A 22811-nucleotide genomic window follows, 5' to 3' on the forward strand; every position below is an offset into this window, starting at 1 on the left:
ATTTAACCAGGGTGAGCTACACCACGGATCACTGTGTGTGGAACCAGGATCATAGGCACGTAGGTAGGGATTCATTTAGGGTAGTGGTGCACAACTTTTTCGCTGGCAGGGCCACATTGACGACCCGATGACTTCTGAGGGTCACTAATAAAACGTGTTTTTTTGTTGTTGTTTTTTTTAATAAGACATAACCAGATACTGATTTTTTTTGTTTATATGAAAATCCAAATGCCAAAGTTTGTTAACAGACTAGTTTCTGTTAAGATTTCTACCAAACAATAACAAGCTAATAATGGTTACGTTATATAAAATTCAGGGAATTATGACCAGTGTTTATAGGTTTTTGACAGCATAATTTGCTTGAAATCACTTTTACAGCCTTTATCAGTCCTAGACACTCACAAACAGTCTGGATTTTTGATCCAACCAGCATCTTGTCATTGATTTTAAATTATTCACTTATTTACAAATGAAAATAATCATGTTCTGGGACCTAAATGGACTGTGGGAATGGTTTATTGTGCACAAGCAATCTATAATTAATATTTTTTCCCGAATATTTTTTTAATAAGAAAAAACAAAAACCTGGGCTTTAGTGAGAACTTATGACTGGTTGGAAAACACTGGCAACTTAAGTAGGTGATACTTATCAGTGGATGCTTTCTCGGGATTAATGCGACGTGTTGCACTGCCTCTTGAGACCAATTCACAATGTCAGGTTTTATTTTCGACGTTCCCAGACGCATAACTGCTTCAAGATTATCATCCATAATCCGATTGCATTGTGTTGAGACTAAGCAGAGAAAAGGTATGCTCGCAAATGAACGTACTGCCAAAAAGACAAGCAAACTTCATGGCTCTCTGTCGCAGTTTCTGAAACTTTTCAGAATCAAGGCAATTGTATAAACTGAGCAGATTTCCTTTGCAGTATTTACTGCGAAGCAAGTCAGAGCATTGCAGGTCAATAAATTCAAGTTGAATACTTGATTCCACTGCTTCTGGGTCAATTGAAAATGGGCATAATTGGTGTTCTGCGTTTACAGTTTTTATCTTTAAAATTATATATATATATATATATATATATATATATATATATATATATATATATATATATATATATATATATATATATATATACACAGTACCAGTCAAAAGTTTGAGTACACTTGCTTGAAACCAGGTTTGTCATGATTATCTATGCTTTTAACTGTATAAACTTGTCTATAAACAACATTTGCGAATGTTTGGGCAATCGCTGTGCTGACGGAAGTAGTATCTACTGAAGGTATGATGACAAAACAAGCCAGGTTTACTCGCCTTGAAATCATAAAAAGAAAAGAAAATTGACAGAACTGGTCACTGCAAAACCATTGGGAGATGGGTCAAAAAATCACACTGGACATTTACATCAATGCATCCATATAAATTTACCAACTAAAGCATCACCGTTTCCTGTAAAATATTTACGATTAAGATTGTGAGTGTTAGGCAATGTTTTAGCTGATGGACAGTACTGTCTCACAAAGTCACATATCTCTCTGCAATAAACAGTGGCTGTCCAGCAAAGCACAGTGCTCTGACAAACACGTTAGCAGTCATTCTGCGCTCTCTTTTATTAAAGTTTGCGTAAAAGCTGCATGAATGGATTGCTTGTCTCTCGTTCACATTCTTGTTTTAGTTTAATGTGTCGCTTATTTTTAAGTATGTTCTTTTATTATCAGTGAAAAACATGTACCTCAATGCAGCAGTATTTGCAGCGCTATGCATCCTCTACCTCATCTGACCCATTTCTGCTATTTTTGCTTATTGTATACGTCGAAACATTGATTTTCTTTTGAATATTGATAAACTGATTTGTTTTCTCCCCATTCCTCATCCACTAAAAATACTATATTTTTGTACAAGTATTTCATTTTAGTTTTTGATCAAGCTTGATGGCCATGATGGTCATGAAGAAAATCCACTGCAAACAATGAGCGTTCTGTTTTAAGTGTGGTTAAAACCTATTTCCGAACTGCCACAATCAATCTGAGTGATCTGCTTGTAATGGCAATTGAGGCAATCATTGGTAAACAAAAACGTGATTTGAATGTCCCAGTTGATATCTTTGTCAAAAATGAAGCCTAGGCGATATCCAGAGCAATGCCAGAGGTTTATTTTATTTTTTAAAGTTTGTTGCAGAGTTTTAGTATTATGGAGAGGGGGGCCCTAAATGCATTCTTCCCCCCTCTCCCCCAAACCTTTTGTGAAGTGGTGCCCCTGACCCAAGGGGTTGTAAAATAATTCACGGAGATACCCAAAGCTTTGTCTGTCTTTCAAAAATCTTGAATGTATAAAAATGTGATAGGGTAAATAGTATTCACCATTTACCATTCACTAAAGTAACTCTCAATTTATATTTAGCTTATTGTGTACAAACAGGTTTTTTTTTTTTTTTTAACTCTCACCATGTGTATCTTATGACTGAGTACCTGGTCTGAGAAGATCACATTCATGATAAAAATTAAGAAAATACATTTTTTGTTAAGAGTTACCCAGGGAGTACCAGATCAAGAGACTTGCACGTGATAGCTTTGACATACTGGGGCATATCGTAACACACGCATTATATATTTCTAAACACAGATTATAAAATGGCTTATCATTCTTGACACTGTGCACTATTTAACAACACCCAGACCTTGCTGTATCTTATTAATTCAAACTGGTTTTAAGAGAAGTCATTCTCAGTTAGACCCTTAAAGGCACCAGTAAACCCTCATGAAATGTAATGAATCATTTTATTGGTGCAGTATTTGTAAATTTTTACTCTATAAACTACTATGAAGATATCCAAATTCAAAACTACAGCTGTTTACAGGGCGTTCCTATCAGTAAAATAAACACAGCACATATATGTTCTCAGTTTGCTTACTTGTTACTGGTACATTTCCTAGGTTATTTCTCCTCAGCAGTGTCTTCACGGTCAAAGTTTCTTACTGTCTGCAAAGCATCCCCCTTACTGAACAGAAATATATTTTAATATATTGAGAAATATAATGTAATATATTGATTTAATATATTTCAATATATTGAAGAAATCAAAACTTATAAAATATATGCCAGTGTATTTTCATTATATTGTACAATATATAAATCATACTCCTAATATTATTTTTTTTGACAGGTGAATACTTTTAAAGTAGTTATACAACTGCAAAAAAATAAAAAATAAACAAACATTCAAGAATATTAAAAACCTTAATACTAAAATGACAATCTATTGTATGTCAATATATTCACAAAACATATTTTCCTTCCATAAGGGGTCAGTCACTGAACGCAGTAGGTATGCATGCACATGGATTAGGGAGTGGTTAACATGTAGAAAACAGAAATTACTGATTAGAGGAGAAACCTCAAAATGGAGCGAAGTAATCAGTGGAGTATTAGGTCCTCTGCTATTCCTAGTCTACATTAATGACTTAAATTCTGGTATAGTAAGCAAGCTTGTTAAATTTGCAGACAACACAAAAATAGGAGGAGTGGCAAACACTATTGCAGCAGCAATGGTCATTCAAAATTATATAGACAGGATTCAGAACTGGGCAGACACATGGCAAATTACATTTAATAGAGAAAAGTGTAAGGTACTGCACGCAGGAAATAAAAACATGCATTATAACTACCATATGGGAGATACTGAAATTGAAGAAGGAATCTATGAAAAAGACCTAGGAGTTTATGTTGACACAGAAATGTCTTCATTTAGACAATGTGGGGAAGCTATAAAAAAGGCCAAAAAAAAATGCTTGGATATATTGTGAAAAGTGTTTAAATCAAGGGAAGTAATGTTAAAACTGTACAATGCATTAGTAAGACCTCATCTAGAATATTGTGTCCAGTCACTTCACTACAAAAAGGATATTGCTGCTTTAGAAAGAGAGCAAGAAGAACGACAAGAAATATTCTGGGTTTAAAAGGCATGACATATGCAGACAGTCTAAAATAATTTAATCTATTCAGTCCTGAACAAAGAAGACTACACGGTGATCTGATTCAAGCATTCTAAATTCTAAAAGGTATTGACATTGTCGACCCAAGGGACTTTTTCAATCTGAAAAAAGAAACAAGGAGACAAATGGAGATTAGATAAAAAGGGACGTTCAGAACAGAAAATAGGAGGCACTTTTTTTTACACAGAATTGTGGGAGTCTGGAACCAATTCCCAAGTAATGTTGTTGAAGCTGGATCCTTCAAGAAGCTGCTTGATGAGATTCTGGGATCAATAAACTACTAACAACCAAACAAGCAAGATAGGCTGGATGGCCTCCTCTCATTTGTAAACTTTCTTATGTTCTTATGATCAAAGCCCCCAAAGTGGTACGGGACAACAAAATTCTCCAAATCTACATGAAGGCCTGCAAACAGAGATTTCTTTAACCTAGTGTAGTAACTGTAAACACGGATGAAACCAGAACTACATATTGGAGACCTATATGATAAATGCATCTGCAAAGTATACAAAATGTATGGAATTATTTTGTAAGCTACAATACTTTTAAATGAAGCTTCACATCTTCTTAGCATTGAAAGATAGAAAATTATTCACCCTGTTGTGTTTAATAAAAAAAAAAGTTATTCAGTGTTAGAACTTTCAAAATATATTGTATGAAGAGAGTGAGATTTATTTATTTTTAATTTTAACAAATGCTAAGCCCCATTATTGTACAATCAAATTCAATTACATGATTTTGAGTACATGCTGGTAATAAAAAGCACTGCACATTACACAAGTACTTATACTTTTAGTACAGCAGATTAAGTTGTACTTCATCCTTGTCGTATTTTTCTTTTTAGTAAAGCACAGGTTGAGGCAATGCTTTTGTAATGAGCTGTATTTTAAACAGTCATTGATACAGTATTACTTACATTAATATTTTAGCTTGGTACTCTTAATAAAGAAGCTCTAATACCAATTTTAATAACAGCACTCTGACTAACAATCTATTATCTGCCAGTAGTTGTTCATACATGTTTATCATCTGTCTTCTCTTTACATTTAGCGCTTGAAATACATTAACCAAAAATGAATCGGTTGTTTATAAATTGCCTCTGAATTTATGGTCTCCATTTCTTTTGTAGCCCTGAGATTGTGAAGAGTGAGCCATATGGAGAAAAGGCTGATGTCTGGGCAGTGGGGTGCATCCTTTATCAGATGGTTACTCTAAATCCACCCTTCTACAGTACAAACATGCTTTCATTGGCGACTAAAGTAAGACCCTGACTCAAGCACTGATCCCAGGGAAACAAGACTGTTATCATTAAAAAAGGTTAATGACTTGAGACAACCAAAGGCTAAATCATTGACAAGCCAATTGCTCATTGCAGTGATGGTAGAAGTGTAATCATGCACCCCTTCACTTCAAGTCCAGTCAAGTTGTGGTACCTGATTGATTCAATCTAGATTCAATCTTCTTTTTGGTGCTACTGTCCCAAAAACAATTTATAGCCCTGAAAAATTTTAGGCTTTGATAAATATTTTTTTCCTGAGTGTTGATTGTGCAGTGCTATTCATCCATGTTTTTTTTTCTATTTTTTTTCATATCAGTGGTAGGAAAGATTTATTTAAAAATAAAAAGGTGAGGGGGTGTATTAGTAAACGTCAGAGTTAAGACAGCATTACTAAAACAGATGTACCCTGTTTTTGCCATATGAAATAGATTTTTTGTGATATTAAATATGTTATGGCGTTTGTTTCTGTTTTTTTTTTTTTGTCAGACCGTTCAGTGTACTCACTTATATAGTGATTCATGCATTTTAATACCTCAAGTATGTATCTCAAAGCTGAACTAACTGATTTAATCTTTCTTTTTGTAATTTCTTATAGATAGTTGAGGCTGTTTATGAACCAGTCCCAGAGGGAGTCTACTCTAAAAAAATGACAGACATCATTAAATGGTAATCCAGCTGGCTTTGCCTACAGCTGCATTAATTTTGTTTAAAAATAAGCAATTTTTCTTTTTGAACTTGTGTACATCAACCTTATGATGTTGGTTTCATCTGTGGTTCTAGAACTGCAATACACCATTGAAGGATATTATGAAAACAGAAATAATGAGGTGGCAAAAACAGCATGCTATTAAGTATGATAACAGTGTCTGCTTGTTAAATCTTTCACCTCCTGTTATACTCACCTCAAACAAATCTGTTGGCTAGACATTTCTGGAGTTACTAACAACCAGATGTCACACTTTTAAAAAATAAATAAATAAATGCTTCAATTGCTGAATACTTTTATAAATGAAAGGGAAAAAAAAAATCTTTCATGAATCTTCAATGTATGCTTCTGGATCAGTGGTTTTCAACCCCAATCCTCAGGGATCCCTGTGTCTTCTGGCTTTCATTCCAACTGAGCTCTCAGTTACTTAACTGAGCCCTTAATTAAACTAATAATTAGCTTAAATAGACCTTTTTAATTGTTATCAGCTTCTAAGAAGTTGCAGATGTCACGTTATTTATAACATTGCATAGTCAAGTTGAAATCTCCAACTGTTTAAGAGCTGAAAACAATTAGAAAGGCCTAATTAAGCTAATTATTAGAATGAAAACCGGAAGACACAGGGGTCCCAAGGCTGGGGCTGAAAACCACTGTTCTAGATCCTTAGCAGCAAGTTTTTACATATTAAAGTGCCCCCACAGACTTTCTACCAAAGAACAAAAGAGCAAAGACATTCATGAGCTACCCTGGCATTTATTCATTTTAAAAACACAAGTACAGTAAAGCTACTCAAACACACAGATCAATCTAATAGACCACTGTATTAATTTTTATGGAAGTAAACATGTTTGATGAAAGGATTAAACATAATTTGTATATAATGCAGCCAGATAAAATAATAAACCAAACTGACAAACAAGCTAACTAAGGCACCTAAAAGCAAAAAAGAAAGGCAACATTTAAAATTGGAATTGGTCAATTGTTGTAGGTGTTTGACTCCAGATGCAGAGTTGCGTCCAGACATTGTGGAGGTCAGTGCCAGGATCTCAGATGTTATGATGAAATATGTAGACGGTTTGTGCATATCCCAGCTTGCCCTGGAGAAGAAACTCGACAGAGAGAGGAGACGCACACAGAAGTATTTCCTTGAGGCAAACAGGAGCGTGTTGAGCTGTCCTGTATTATCACAGGTGACAAATGTTGAACTATACTATAAAAAATGCTACAAAATAACAGTGTGTAGAGGAAACAGATTGTTGTGAATTATGTTCTATAACACTAAAATGCTCATGTGCCTAGTAGTGAACACAATTCTAGACTTCTTTAACCAAGCTTGGAATCTGAGACAGTGAACTTTAAAATGTAAGAGCTATGCATATGTACAGTCAGCACTCACATATCCGACCCTATACAATTTTGACTTCTGTGATGGTTAAACGTGTGTGATGCATGTCTGATTATTTCATTTTGGCCCAATCCAGCTCTTTTATCTTTTTGGTGTCCCTGAAAAACTGACAATATCAAAAATACATATCTGAAAGGACTGTGTACTATATTTTTTAACATAAGTAGTATTTTCATTCAGAATGGTATGATTCTGAAAATATCACTTGCCAAAACTAAGAGACGACACATTAACTGTAATACAGTACATACATTTAAATCTGGTACGCATTGTAACAGTATGTAAAATTTCCCATTAACAATCTAACAGCAAAATGAATGTTATCCATGCACAGAACTGCTTAAAATGTAAAAGGCAATGCAATTTAGTAAAACCAAAGATTAAAATAAATAAATAAATAAATAAATAAATAAATAAATAAATAGTTTCTAGAATTAAAACAGTATCCAAAGTCAGTATTCAAAAATTGCAGAATATAGTGCTCGATAAGGCTCTAATGTCACAGTTAACTTGCAAATGAAAATGCACAAAAGCAATAAAAGGTCACAGATGAAAAAAAAAAGAAATACATCACAGTACCTAAAGCTGTTTAATGATTAACTGTTACATTACCCTAGCTTGTCTCGTTCGCTTTGTTTTGGATGCATTTTCGTCAGGTGAAACTGGAGGAAGCGCTGTGTAACTGCACAATGTAAGACAAACTGGTTTGGCATTAGAAAAAAAAAAAAAACAGGCTGCCAGATATTCAGATGAATTGTAACACTGAAGAGATGGGCTTTGTATTGGAAATTGCGTGTGATGAGTAAATGCATTAGTATATGATGGGGATTGATTTTATTCTTAATACAAGGCCGGTAAAACGCGACTGACGGGTATCTGGGTAACGAATATCCGAGTGCTGACTGTAGTTTATAGAAGAAAAAAAAAAAACACTTTATTGTTATTCTACACAATCTAAATACACTTCAATATCAACAGTGGTTCAACCAACAGTATACCATTCTATACTGTACCCCCTTGGCTGCTTTTATTTTCCATGATAAACTGGGCAAGTGCTGTAAATATAAAGCACAATGTGATTTGTTTCAGAAAGGAGAGAACAGATTATAGGAATGTTTACTTTAACTAAAGTTGAGTGTCTTTTTGCAATAAAGGGGCCTTATGACAAATCAAGCAGTCTGAGCAGTAGCAGTGGAGCTGCCAGCATTAAGAGTGAATCATCAGAAATGACTGAAACACCATCATACAGTTTTCAAACCAGTCCAGTGGAAGAGAGGGATGATAAACCGAATGAGGGTTACTTTCCAGAGGATAACTGTGCTTCAGAGAGCGCTGAACGGGGTATGTGTCACCTCTTAGCAACCTTTTTGATTTGGCTTATTCTTAATTGTTCAGCATTTTGTGATAACTCTGTTATGAAAGGCACTATATAACAAAATGGTATTGTATTGTAACAAGATACATATGTCTTTTGATGTGAAATTTACTTTAAGCTTTGTATACAGGATGGCTTGTGGTGACGTCAGACCAGGAAGAGATAGACAACGAAGCGCTGGTGCACGAGTTTATTATAAATAAAAAGGCTGAACAAACAGAAAACAACACACTTAATGCAAAATTCCCTTATATGCATACGTAATTTGTTCAGAATGAGCAGGAAGATGTCAGCAAAGCCTAAGGATTTAGTTTGGAACAGCCACTGGTGAACATATGTATTTCTATTACACATTAATTCTTGAAATTTCCATTTCTAGCCACTTAGCCGTCTAGGGCACAACACACAATGACTGGTTAAACTAATATCCCAGAGCCCTAACCTCAATTGTGCTGCAAACTGTGCAGCCTCATTTGCTGGTACAGGTGTCAGAACATGTGGTTCCCTCTGTAAGTGTTCTAAATAGCAGTACATTAAAATGCACAGCTTCTGATGCTATTTGTATGATAAAATGGGACCCGATTTGACCCACTTTCCTCCTAATGCGTAGATGCATGGAAACAAAAGCCTAGTGGAACCCATTTTTAAAAAATAAAAAATAAAACCACAAAATATTATCATAAAAAGTAATGCAATTACTAGTTACAATACTCTCAAACAATAATTGGGACTGATAAAGTAAATTATTAAAATTACTTGTGGGACAAATTGCTCATTAAAGTTTTTTTTTTTTTTTTGCACATGGATTATGAACTGTTCAGGAATAAAATATTCAGGAATAGTAAGATATTTAGAGTGTACGGGCAACATATGCAGCATCCCAGTTATTCTACATTTATTCATCTGTCTCATTACTTGTTGGATAATAGTGTGTAACATTTGCATAAAAGATGTGTTAGTTATAAATGGTGTTCTACATTAAGAAGTATATTTTATTTTAATTTCATAAGTGCTTAATAGCTGTAATTCTGTAGTGACATACTAGTGACATACATAAGTGTCATTCTGCGAATGTTTTCACTGGTCTCATTACTTGTTGGAGGATACATTGTAACATGTCCGTAAAAAAGTGTGTTAGAGGAAGGTGTTCTACACTATTACTGCTTATGAGTGTTTTCTATCCTCTATGTCTGTAGAGGATGTACAGTATTCCTTTAACAGGAAGCAGTGTATAAGATATGGCAGAGATTCCTTTTGGTTCGCAGTAGTGAAATTGTAATGTCATCTAAGGGGTGGTGCAACATACGTGCTAAAACTGCTGCATATGTAAAGAATGGTGTTCATATGGTGCTATGCGCCCACTAATAAATTTGCACTTTGCCATCATTAATACATTAAAATGATATTGAAATGCATTCAAATGAAGAAAAAAGCAAGGAAACATTATAATGTGATGTAAGAATTTTGCCTTGCCTTTTGCCTGACCCTCCGCAAACCATTGTAGAAGTGAGTAACTAATAGCTGTATAAAAGCACACAATTGCAGAAACCTGTCATTGGCTTCATGCTGATGTGACAACACATGTCTCTTGTTGAGGAGAGGCAGGAACACATTCAGATGAGAAGGGCAAGATGAAGAAGACCCTGCATATTCAATCCCAGGGTCACTTTGTTTGGTATGCCAGAGGATGCGTTGCTAAAGCGTTATCGTCTCACTCCGCAAGTCATCCTAAACCTTATAGCTGAATTGAGGGATGAGCCAGACCCCTGCATCAATCTAGGGACCACTGTCCTTGCACATGTGAAAGTGCTGTGCTCTCTGCACTATTAGCCTCTCGTTCATGGAACGTCAGAAGCATAGCACAATCTACCTTTTCCAGAGCGATAGGCAAATTTTGGATGTGATGCTGAAAAGGGCAGGTCAATACATGTCATTTCCTAAGGATCCTCACATAACTGATGTTAGCTGATGCTTTTCCAAACAACTCTGTTTCATGCTGGGTGACCTCAGCCATATGGACTCTCAGCTCCTTCTCAGAAAACTTTTTTTTCACTTTGCTGCCCTTCGTTTGACATTTTTCTTTGCTTTGTATTTTCGTGCTGCACAAATGTCATAAGCAACTATTGCTCTCTGTACTCCTCTCTTCAAGTGCAGCCTCTAAATAGACCAATGCTCTCATTGAGACCCTCATTATCATAACTGCGGATCATTATTTGTGCGTTTTGAGTAATTTGCATTGCTCATAAGCTTACATAGGGTGCAGTGCAAAATAATTGCCTGGCCGTAATGCAATTTAAATTTTGCATCCACAATGTTTTCAATGCGCCTATACTTACAGCAACCCCATAATATAACGAGTGGATAATTCAGTAGGTTAGAACCTCTTCTTTATACCATGAAGAGACTTTCTCAGTATGTTTGAAAAGCATTTCCAGATGTTCTGCAAACAATTTCTCTCAAAATAATCAGCCTGTCCCTGACTCGTTTACAAGATAAAAAATTATGTTTGCAGATGAAAACATAATATACAAGTCATGCTTTTCTCAACGAATTGTTCCTTTTTGCCTTAAACTTTTGTTTTCGTACAGTATTACTCTGAAGACCTGATGGTCATACTCCAAGAAATAAATGCTGTAGTATGCAACTTCAAAAAGAAAAAGTTCTAAAACTGTTTTTTATTTTTCAAATGTAGGTTCTGATGAAGAATTGGATACATCTGATACATCAAACAGCTCCACTTCAAGTCCTAGTAAGGATTTAGCTTTGAGTAAGTGTTCAGGGGTATATTTAGTTTCATTCAACACAGGGAAATACATTTTCTAACCATAAAACCATAATGGAAACTGCCGATTCTTTCATCTAATACAATGTTAATGTGTTCACAGAGATTTGTATTAATGTAGCAATGACGTTAGAATGAACAGCACATAGTAGTCAGGCTAGACTGCACCATCATTTAATGCACCCAGGAGAGCTCTACAAATAACATGTCACATCAGGCTGCCATAGTTATTAGGAGCAGGAAACATTCACAGATCACCCCGAGCAATACTTTGATGAAAACAGCCGTTCGTCTTTATTAATGAAATAGTTTCTGGGACTCTCCCATTTTTGTGAGTGCTCCAGATGGTAACAATTCAGTTCCATGTGTGTCATTCTACAACGAAGAGCAAGCTGTTTTACTGTTCTTATTACATTCACAGCTATTATTCCCTATCAATTCGAATGACAACCATTACCGAATGGGGGAAGAACCTCTCTGACCGTCAATCACTGAGCATATATAAAAAAGCTGCCCTGTCAGGGCCCTGCTGTGAGGGGGAAGTCCCTTCCACCTCCTATTGAAGAGTGACATCCTCACAGTAGCACATTGCCATTTTCTCTCTCATCTCACTGAGACAGGTCGTAGATAGCTTTTGCTTTCTGGTACCGAATTTGGCTGATTTGTTTGGTTTGACTAATTAAATTTGATTATCCATGGTAAAATCACGTTGTTGAGCGTTGGTAATAGTGTTCTTGCTTTATTCTTGCGTCAGTTTTCTGATTAGAGCTGGTGTTGACCCATCTTAAGGGATTAGTGAGCGACCATTACTTTTTTCACTACACGACCACGCCTATTGAATCGCCTGCATACCCCGACACTGACCGCCGTTTTCCCGCTGACTTGCGAGGCTGAGAGAAACAGTGCCCTCCCAGCCCCAGTTGACTCAGAGCCAGTGTAAACATCTTTGGCGCCACCTACAGCTTGGCCTTGACTGTGCCTACCATCGGCACTGACCTTGGAACAGGTCAACTCGGCACCAACTGTTCGGCACCAACAACGCTTTCTCTCGACGCCGATCACTGTACCGATTAATTCGGCACCAGAGAACCCCTTTGGGGCCGTCTACAGCCTGGCACTGACCGCACTTCCCATTGGCACCGACCTCGGCACTGATCGACTTGGCACCGACCTCTCGGCACCGACAGCAGTCGCCCCGACACTAATCCCGGCACCAACTGATTCGGCACCTGTGAATCATTTGAAAGCGTCTACAGGTTGCTTCATCAAGTGCAGCAGCTTCACCTGCAAAGCATGTCGGTTCAGTCGACTGGGTCCTCCGCTGGTTTCCACCAGTGTGACAGGTGTGTGGCGAAGCTGCCCAGGCGTGACGAGCACTGATCCTGCAACAGGTGCCTAGGGCCAGAACACGCGACCAAAGCTCTGGCAGGTGAGCTGAACTGCTCTCCATGTCGTAATTTTTTCGAGGAGAACTAACCAATGGAGGGCAGCCCTATCCCCAGCAGAGTCTCTCTCCTCAAGCCTTGGGAGAATAAGATCAGTGGTCCAAGAGCCTCCGCAGAGGTCGGCCAGGACTCCCCTGCTACAATGAACAGGGAACTCTCCCGCACAACTGGGTCACCCTCCCCTTCCCCACCACCGGTACAGAGCCGCAGTCACCTCTCAGAGGAGGCGAGATGGTCACCACCGAGGCGGTACCACTCGAAGAGACGATCACCAGGTCGCCACACAGTATGGTCCCCTAGTGGGATCTAGAACTGCTACTGCGGGCCCTTATGGGTCCCCCATTTGAGGCCATGGCGTCAGCAGAACTGCGCCCTGTTTCATTGAAAGTAGCATTTTTAATAGTCATTACGTCTGCCAGACGAGTAAGTGAGCTCCACGCGCTGTCCATCAATGACAGATGTATGACTTTAACTAGGAATGACTCGCGGGTAACATTAAGAACAAATCCATTCTTTTTGCCAAAGGTGGTATCCTCATTCCATATTAACCAATCAATGGTTTTCTAAACTTTCAGACCTCCCCCGCACGAGTCAGAGGAGGACCGTAGACAACGTAGCCTATGCCCATTTTGGGCTCTGCGCTGTTATTTGGATAGGACGGCGTCCTGGAGACAGTCCAACCAGCTATTTGTCTCCTATGAGTCCTGCTCTAGAGGTCAAGCCCTATTGAAACAACGTCTAGCGCACTGGGTGACAGACGAGATACTCTTGGCGTATGAACAGACGGATTCCCCGTTACTGGGGGACATTACAGCTTGTTCTACCAGGGGCCAGACAACTTCGTGGGCTTTCGCCGCTTTATGGTGCCTCCTTGGATGAGTTATGCAATGCTGCTACATAGACAGGTAGTCAGACATTTTACCGCCTTGATGTTACAAACTGAGCGAGACCCTCTCTGGGCTCTAGAGTGTTGCAGGCGGCATGCCCTTAGGCGTCATGTGGGCTCTGAGGCTATCGCTGGGGAACTTTACTGTCAGTAATCTGGAGCCACAACAGCTTTGGTACAGCTTTCCCATTCGGTAATGGTTGTCATTCGAATTGAAAGGGAACGTTAGGTTATTACCATAACCCTGATTCCCTGAAAAGGGAATGACAACCATTACCCTTTTGAGGTCCCCAGCTGACCTCTGTTTTCAAAAGAAAATGACGATGTGCTGCTGTGAGGTCGTCCCTCTTCAACAGGAGGTGGGAGGGACTTCCCCCCTTACAGCACAGCTTTTTTATATATGCTCAGTGTTTGACAGTCAGAGAGGCTCTTCCCCATTCAGGGAACCAGGGTTATGGTAATAACCTAACTTTATCTTTCAATTCGAATGACAACCATTACCGAATGGGAAAGCTGTACCAAAGCTGTCGTGTCTTGCAGTATGTAAGTCACACAAAACTCAAACAGCATGTACATACACTTACTATGTCAGATCACCAAAATGACTGAGATATGATATTAAGTTTCCTTGGAGATTTGTCTGTATTTTGGGACAAAACTCATCTGGGTTTATAAAACAGGTGTTTTATAAAACTAAAAGCATGTTAAAGTAGGTCTGTGGGTTTAATTAAACACAGTGCACAGTGTTTAATAATGTAAGTTGGATAATAAGATACCTTCATTTATGGTGGGATGATGTAAGTAAAAGAGATAAAGCACCTGAAGTTGAAGCTTGATTATGATAATAAGACAGTGTACCTAAAATTATAGCCAATGATGTAAGAAGAAAAGACAATGTACCATAAGTCATGGATTTTAGTGTATAAAATAGATGGATCCAAAAGTTAGAGGATCACTGTTACTCTATCGAAGTAATTGACATACATCTGAGAACTTTAGGTTACTTACCGTAACCCTGGCTCCCTGAGAAGAGAAGACGACCACCAGTGACATTATTTATGGGATATGGCTGCCCATTGGGTAGGTAATTGCTGAGCTCTCTATACCAAAGCTTCTGATAGGCCCCTTCCTGGGATGACACGCTCGGTCCCACCCACCGAGGGATTAAAACTGTCATCTTGCAGAAGCCGTTTCTCTTTTCCCATCGAAACCCATGAGGGATGCGACCTCGTTGTTGGTGGTTAGCAGTGTGAGCTTACACCCTCATGGACCCTTGTGCCTAATGAAGGCAGAGTAGGAGCTATTACATTAAGGCGGTAGAACCTGGAGAAAGTATGTTGCGTAGCCCAGCTAGCTGCAGTACAAATATCGGACAGCGAGGCCCTTCTGAAGAGGGCCCAAGATGTAGCCAACCCTCTAGTGGAGTGTACGGTTACCCTCCCAGGTGGGGGAAAGCCAGCACCATCAGCACCACAATCCAATGTGACAGACGCTGCTTTGAGAGGGGTTGTCCTAGGGTCCGTGTCCCGTGAAAGAGAAATCGCTTGTCAGACTGATGCAGAGCTCTTGTCCTATCCTCATAGCTTCTCATTGCCCGCACTGGGCAGAGGAAATTCAATCTCTCATCCTCTGTTGACGCAAATGGGAGTGGATGGAAGGACTCCAGTGGAAGGCTGTAATCACCTTGGGGAGGAAAGCAGGGTTGGTGTGCAGAGACACCCTGCTGCCATCCTCCCAAATATGCATATAGGAGCTGTGCACAGACAGCGCCTGCAGCTCACTGACCCGCTTAGCAGAGGTGATAGCCACGAGGAAGGTGTCTTCAGAGACAGGTACTTCAAACTCTATTGAATATATAGGCTCAAATGGGGCCTTTGTGAGAGTCTACAGTACAATATCAAGGCTCCATTCAGGAGAACAGTGCTTCTGGGAGGGCATAATCGGCATGCGCCTTTAAGAAAGTGGGTAGCCAAGAAATGTGCACGCAGAGGCACGGCATGCAGAAATAGCCACTAAATACACCTTCAAAGTGGAAGGTGACCTACCAGCATCAAGCAGTTCTTGAAGAAACTGTAAGATAACAACTGGTATAGGGCAAGAGAATGGGTCATGGCTTCTAGCCACACCCGCATCAGGACAGCTGGTTTTCAAGAAAGGCCAGGATAAGCAGTATAGGAAAATGGTTTGGGCCATTCGTGCGCTAGGGAATCGGCGCCAAATGGACCGCCTAAGAGGTAGAGGTAGCCTAAGAGCGTGTCGTCTCTGCTGAGGCGAAGAGATTGACCTGCACTGTCCTGAATCATTCACAAATGTGCTCCACTACCTGAGGGTGGAGTCGCCACTCTGACGGCAGGGGACCCTCCCTCAAGAGGAGGTCCGCTGCCCAGTTCACCGCTCTGGGAATGTGTATCGCTCGCAGGGACAGCAAGTTCCTCTGAGCCCACATCAAAATTCTGAAGCCAATGCAATGCAACCCTGGGAACCGTAGGCCACCCTGGTGGTTGACATACGCCACCACTGTTGCGTTGTCCGTCTGGACCAACACATGCATACCTCTTAGAACTGGGAGGAAATGGTGGAAAGCAAGGGAGACCGCCTGCAGCTCCAGCATTTTTATATAGAGGGACGTCCAGCGGATTTAGGTGGAACGCAGTGAGCCACGCTTGTAGTGGGCGTATGCGAAGTAGACCCAGCTGAATGGCAGATATGACTGCGGCCATCAGACCAAACCGTTTCTGGCACAACAGGAGGGTGACCTGCGACCCTGGATAGCTGCAACTCTGTCATCTGACAGGTATACACTCATCGTACTGGAGTCCAGCCAGAGTCCCAAGTACGTTGTACACTGCACCGGTGTAAGTCAACTCTTTATATCGTTGTGGCAGGCTGGCGAGTGGATAGAGGCCCAGAGACAGACTGCAGTTCAAAAAAATAACTGTTTTATTATAAATAAACAAAAATAAAGTGCACAAGGGCAAAATAACAGATACTCAAACACAAATAAAGCAAAAATAAAACTCACAAAAATAAAGTTTCCAGGCTGGGCAATGCCTTCACTGGATTTAGAAAATTCAAAAAACCACAAAACAAACACCAACCTGCTTCCTCAGCTCCCTTCTCCCCCAAATGAGAAGCTGAGGCCTCCTTTTATATCAGGTGGCTGGGCGCTGATTGATCGTTAATCAACCTAATCAACTAATCAACCCCAGCCACCTGAACATAATAAACCCAGGCAGGCAGGGGAAGTTAACCCCATCCCTGCCAATTTAAAAGGGCAGAGCTTTGCTCTGCCACAATCGTTGATGGTGAGGCCCAGCCTTGTCAGATGCTCTGTCATGACCGTCGTGTGGGGAACTCATCTAGTTTATTACTCTGAACCCCTGCAGCCGCAGGGGGGCCAGGATAGTGTCCACGCACTTTGAAAACATATGAGGAGCTAGGGAGAGGCCGAATGGCAGCACAGCAAATTCGTAAACGTTTCCCTGAAAAGCGAAGCGGAGATACTGCCTGTGCTTTGGACGAATGGGAACGTGAAAGTACGCGTCCCATAAGTCCACGGTGGTGAACTAGTCGCCCTGCCGGACAGACTGGGGAATGTGACAGTGAGTCAGCTTCTGGAACCTCTCTTTTAAGAACCCATTGAGGAGCCTCAGGTCTAGGATGGGGTGAAGGCTGCCATCTTTTTTAGGGCACTAGAAAATACCTCGAGTAGTACCCCTCTCTGTGGGAGGTGGCATCTACGAGATGAATGGCTCGCTTGCACAGCAAGGCGGCCACTTCCTTCTGAAGTACCGAGGCCTGGAGAGGGTCTGTTATAAAAGTATTTGTGATACCTCGAAAGGGAGTTGGTCCCAGTCAGAACTGAAGCACATAACTGTTGTGCACAGTGGCGAGCACCCAGGTGTCCGAGGTGCAAGTGCGCCAGTACTGCAGCTGTTTTGCCGAAAAATTCTGAGGCCGTTAGCCTTCAGGGGCCCTGCCGGGGCTGCTGAGGTTGCGGCGGGGCAGTTTGGGGTGGCTGTCTAGGGCATTGGCCCTGGAAGCGCCTCCTAGGATGCTGGTGTAGGTGCTGGCCATGTCCTGCGTTCCCTCTGCCTGCTGGGTGGGCCCGGTTGTTTGCTGCTGGGCAAATCCTGCGGAGCCGAGGGGACTGCAGGAAAACTGCAGTGCGTCCCATCAGTGCCAAAACTGAGCTAGACAACAGGGGAGCACTGGCTTCTGAGGCTACCTCGAAGCTAGGTTTTCCTCAGCAGGGGTTCGAACTCCCCTCCTACCTACATGTCAGAGGAGAAGGAGGCCCCATCCCCAGAGGCCACTATAGAAAGCGTATCCTCTTGCATCAGCTGTTTTGACATCTTGCAGTACTGCTGAAAACGTTCTTTGTCAGACTCAGGTTCTTGTATCAATGTATTACAGCTCTTTTCTCTTCTTCAGCGTTTCGTGGACCCACCATCACCATCTCTGTTTTTAGGTACACTGCTTAATAATAAAATAATCTCTTCTTCCTCCTCCTCTTCTGTTGAGGTTTCAAGGATGCGTTACCAAACACAGACATATTTCTTTTACCAATTAGATAGTTGTTTTTCACTCGAAATGGTTGCTTGGTGTTTTCTCCCTGGGAAAGGAAATTGATGCTTGGGTATAGATGCGTTGGTGTAGTACTGTCTACCGTGCGTCAAAATAGAAGCGAAGTGACAAGCTGGCTTGTCCCAGGCTTTATGAGAGCTTTAACAGGAGGTTCCTTTGGACTACAGATAAGAGTGAGAGCAGCTTCAGTGGTTGCCTGATGCGACCCGCTGGAATCCAAAGTGGTTGGGAATGCGGAAGTAACTTTTGTGATGAGTGACCATAAAGAAGACGTGAATTTGTATAGTATAATGATCGATCGTAATTGTGCAGTTTATTCATTGTTTCAAAGTCGGCTTTGTGTTTAATTTAATAATCAGAAATGAACCGCATTTTGGGTTAATCACTCATCACTAGTTTAAACCTAAATTGCTAACAACATTATTTAATATATATTGTTTTATGAAACTAGATTTAGGTAAATTCTCAGTTTGTTTGGCTTGCCGTCCATGAAGGCTGCTTTACTTCCTAGCTGCTTCTAGCCGAGCAGTGTTTTGGGGGTCAAAGCATAAAATGCCTCTTTTCCACTCTACAAACAAGCCGTACTGAGCCCTCACAGTGCTATTAAGGAGAGCCTGGGTTGTTTTTTTAACTGCAGAGCCGAGACGTGTGACTGACGGCACACAGTTATTAATTAAGTCATCACACTCCCGCCATATTGCTTGTTGTTTGTCTTCCTGGAGTTAGTGACTGATGCAACATAATGACAAAAATCCTTAACCCTGCCCCTGGCCCGGGTTAGCTCAGAGCCGGATTCAGATGGCTTATGAGGCCCGAGTTTCACTGTTTGGTTCTCGTTCGACAAATAGCCAGTGGAGAACCACCTGTACCAGTACTGTACAGAGCCCTCATGGGTCAGATGTGCCAGTGGAGAAGGGGTATTACTGGCTGCAAAACATGCCAGTTATTAAGGAGGTAGTTACTGACAGGACAGAAGGGCCTGAATGGGAGGGGACAATTTCACTCTGCAGGTGAAGTTACCAAAGAAGGTATAAGACAGTCTGAAAGGAAATCTTGCAAAGTGAGTTTGTTTTTTAACTTACTGTAGTACCAGATATCATTTATAAAAATGAAAATACATGTATGTGTTTCTTGAGACCTATATAGTGAATGGATGTGCATGACAAGGGAACTTGATGATATTATTATGTAAGCTACAATCACTTTAAACACCTGAATCCAGATAATTAGTTTCCTTAGATCAAAACTTGCATCTGGTTAGCGATGCGTTATGAATTAGAACAATGCGATTTGTCTGGACATTGTTGGATTGGAATGAATACAAGATGTGAAAATATTTACTCAGCAGCTTGAGAAAAAAAAGTTATTCAACGCTGATCTCTCATCCGTATGTATAATTAGTTATACATACTGCAGAGGTTTCCAGATTTATGCCCTTGGAGATAGAAATGTAAAATGTTACTGGAACATATGGTATAGTGAAATAAATACAAATGAAAAATGTATTCCTGTGCCTTTAAGTCAGGGATTTTGGAAGGAGATTTCTGTGTGTGTTTTTTTTTTTCTCACAATTATAGTCAATTAAATTCTAGTTATTCTTAACATATTGCATCATGAACAGTCCAGTATGCTGTTTATCAAGCCAAAAACACCCTTTCGGTTCTACCGTTTTTCATCACATGCTTCATAAAAAAAAAATAAAAAATGCTTCAGTGTGTTCTTCATGAACTGTCAATAACCATCTGATTAATTTATCTTTCAGGAACAATCAAAAGAAGTGTAAGTGCCTCTGGAACAGAAGGACACCACACTGGGTCAGTGGCTTAAAGTATTTACAAGTAATAATAAAATATGTTTTCCATTACAGTTCAGCATTTATTATTTGCACATTATTTCTGACCTGATAGACTCCTTCTGACTAGCACTGTAGCATATAAAAAAAATGGATTGTTCTCCTATAATCCTGATGACCTTAATCCGAGTGTGCACTCAAATTCTTTATTCTGTGGAGTCCCCACAAAGATTATGTATTTTAAGCACCACAGTGTCTGACTTCCTTCTCTGCCAGTAGGAAGGTCATATTGTACCTTTTATACCTGCTGACTTCAGTCATTTTCAATTCAGTCCTTTTAGTCTCTTTAGCAACTTCCTTAAAGAAGCCATTATTATACTGCCTGATGATGCATCTCTAGGTCTTCCTCACAGTTCAGTTGTTTGTTGGAGCTTTAAAATCATTTGCTTCTGGTTATACTCATACTGTTTAGTAATGAAGAAACTCTCTGAAAACATCTTAAATGTCATCCATGCAACCATATTTGATAAGTTCTTCTGCAACTGTAGTTAATCAATTGTATTACCTCGTTTTTTTCTGTCTCTTTAGCTCAACTGTCTTTTTCTTCACTTAAGCCAGTGACTACAGCTCTTGCTCTGGCTCACTCGGGGGAGAGAAAGCAGGCTGTAGGATGGCAGGGTTGTAGTCTTCCAGCAGTAGTACTTCACAGTATTAAGTGCAAAGGTGGTATTAGGTGCTTTAGGTGATTTTTCACAAACAGGGAGAGCTTTGATTTCTAATTGATGTCTATCCCTGAGAATAGAAGCATGTTAGTAATTGGTCTGGTATGAAAAATTCGCTGTTATTGAAATAATTCAGTCAACAGGGTCAGTGAAATAGTAGTTTAAGTTTGGAGAAGATGATGATTAGCGACGATTGATGGGGTTGTGGGATTGACAGGTCCATAGTAAACTGTGATCTGATCTTAAAAACAAAAGCATGTAATGTGTTTATTTTGTAATGGGTGGCTAAAACTTACAGTATATAAAGTGTTTGGGTTGAGTGTTCAGCAGATTTGATATAGAGTAATCAAGCATTGGAATCTGAAAAGTGTGATTCAAAATTATATCTGCATGTAAAAGTTTCAAATCTGAAGGTACTTTTCCAGGCATATTTGATTACTTTGAAAACCTTGAAATGTATATATTTAATGTCCATTTATTATAACATTAATGAATATTTGTTTTGTAAAATCTTCATGTGAAGCATCTGCTGGAATTGCAGTGTCACAAAGGAAAGTGCGTCAGATAAGTGATCCGATCCAGCGCATTCTTATTCAGCTGCACAAAATGATCTATATTACACAGGTAAGATTCGTTGATCTCAAACACTCTCAATCTAGTTTCGTTATCAGTTTTTGCCAAGGTCACTTTTAATGCTACTTTAAGATTACTCAGTGCAATTTAAAGCTTGTTTCTAAAAAGAGCTACCATTTATCTTGCTTAACATGACACATTCTTTAGCAGTAGTGTAATACGATATATGTTTTTCAGTATATCATCATTATATCTACAGCAAAACACTTCTGACCTTCTTAAGCTGGCAGGAATGAGTTCTGAATTAATCATTTGTAGCTATCATTAGCATTGTGATTTATAGGTTATCATTTGTATTAATCATACTGGTCAGCATCACAGGGAAGATAATTTTTCTCCTGAACATTTTAACTAGTGTACAGTATATACATTTAAAAAAGAATAGAAACAATTACTACATAATTAGATTGATCAGTAATAGTCAGTATCCTTGGTTGTGTTGTGTTGTTTGTTTGTGTTGCCTAATTGTTGTTAGGCCTCAATTCATGGCTTTCATTAATAATTTGTAACCCTGTATATAGTGGCAATGGATGATAATTGAGTTATCATGTTTTCCATGTTATACTGTAGGAAGGAAGCAGACTATTCTCACGCTGCACTGTCTCCATTGTTAGTGGACAGTGTTATCTAGTTGTCATTGTTTAATACTGCAAGCACTGAATTTAGGAACACAGCCATGAAATCCTTGTTAGCCAATCTGAGCACTTGTTTTTTTCCTGGCCATTGTGTTATTAAATAATTTAATAGAGTAATTAATGGAAAAAAGACAAATTACATAACCAAAATAATTGAACACACTTGTCCACAAGCTGTACTTTTGTGAAACATAGCTGTGTGGCATTGTGTGAGCAATATATTCCATGTTTTCTTAATGGTTATGAATTTACAAAAAGAGCAAAAAACTTAGCTGGTCAGGTTTGGTCAATTGAAAGCCTTCAGTTTTACAACACAATCACTGTATACATGTACCTGTAGTTTAGCAGAGAAAAAGAGATGAACATTGTACTGCAAGTTTCCTTTGTGAATTAGCAGTTATTTAATGTACTGTATAAAGCAGTGGGTTTATTTGTCAGCTGCCTCCCCAAAGGGGTTACACAGTGAACAATGCGCAGGTGGGTAACCCTTGGAGAGGTTATTATTGGACAAACAACTTCATCTGCTGATCACATCTGTACGACCTTGTTTTAAAATTCACTGGAAAAAA

At 39.6% G+C, this 22811-nt stretch overlaps 1 protein-coding gene across 1 annotated transcript in view; it reads left to right on the forward strand.

Moving 5' to 3' along the window:
* Positions 1-22811, forward strand: part of nek10 (NIMA-related kinase 10) — a 53257-nt gene that overhangs the window by 21956 nt on the left and 8490 nt on the right. The window contains exons 23-29 of the mRNA XM_041246735.1: positions 5125-5254; positions 5870-5940; positions 6969-7170; positions 8540-8726; positions 11453-11527; positions 20841-20975; positions 21498-21598. Of these exons, the coding sequence (XP_041102669.1) occupies positions 5125-5254; positions 5870-5940; positions 6969-7170; positions 8540-8726; positions 11453-11527; positions 20841-20975; positions 21498-21598 (901 nt within the window). The remainder of the gene's footprint in view (positions 1-5124; positions 5255-5869; positions 5941-6968; positions 7171-8539; positions 8727-11452; positions 11528-20840; positions 20976-21497; positions 21599-22811) is intronic.

Source organism: Polyodon spathula, chromosome 4 (assembly GCF_017654505.1).
Source record: "Polyodon spathula isolate WHYD16114869_AA chromosome 4, ASM1765450v1, whole genome shotgun sequence".
NCBI classification, from domain to species: Eukaryota; Metazoa; Chordata; class Actinopteri; order Acipenseriformes; family Polyodontidae; genus Polyodon; species Polyodon spathula.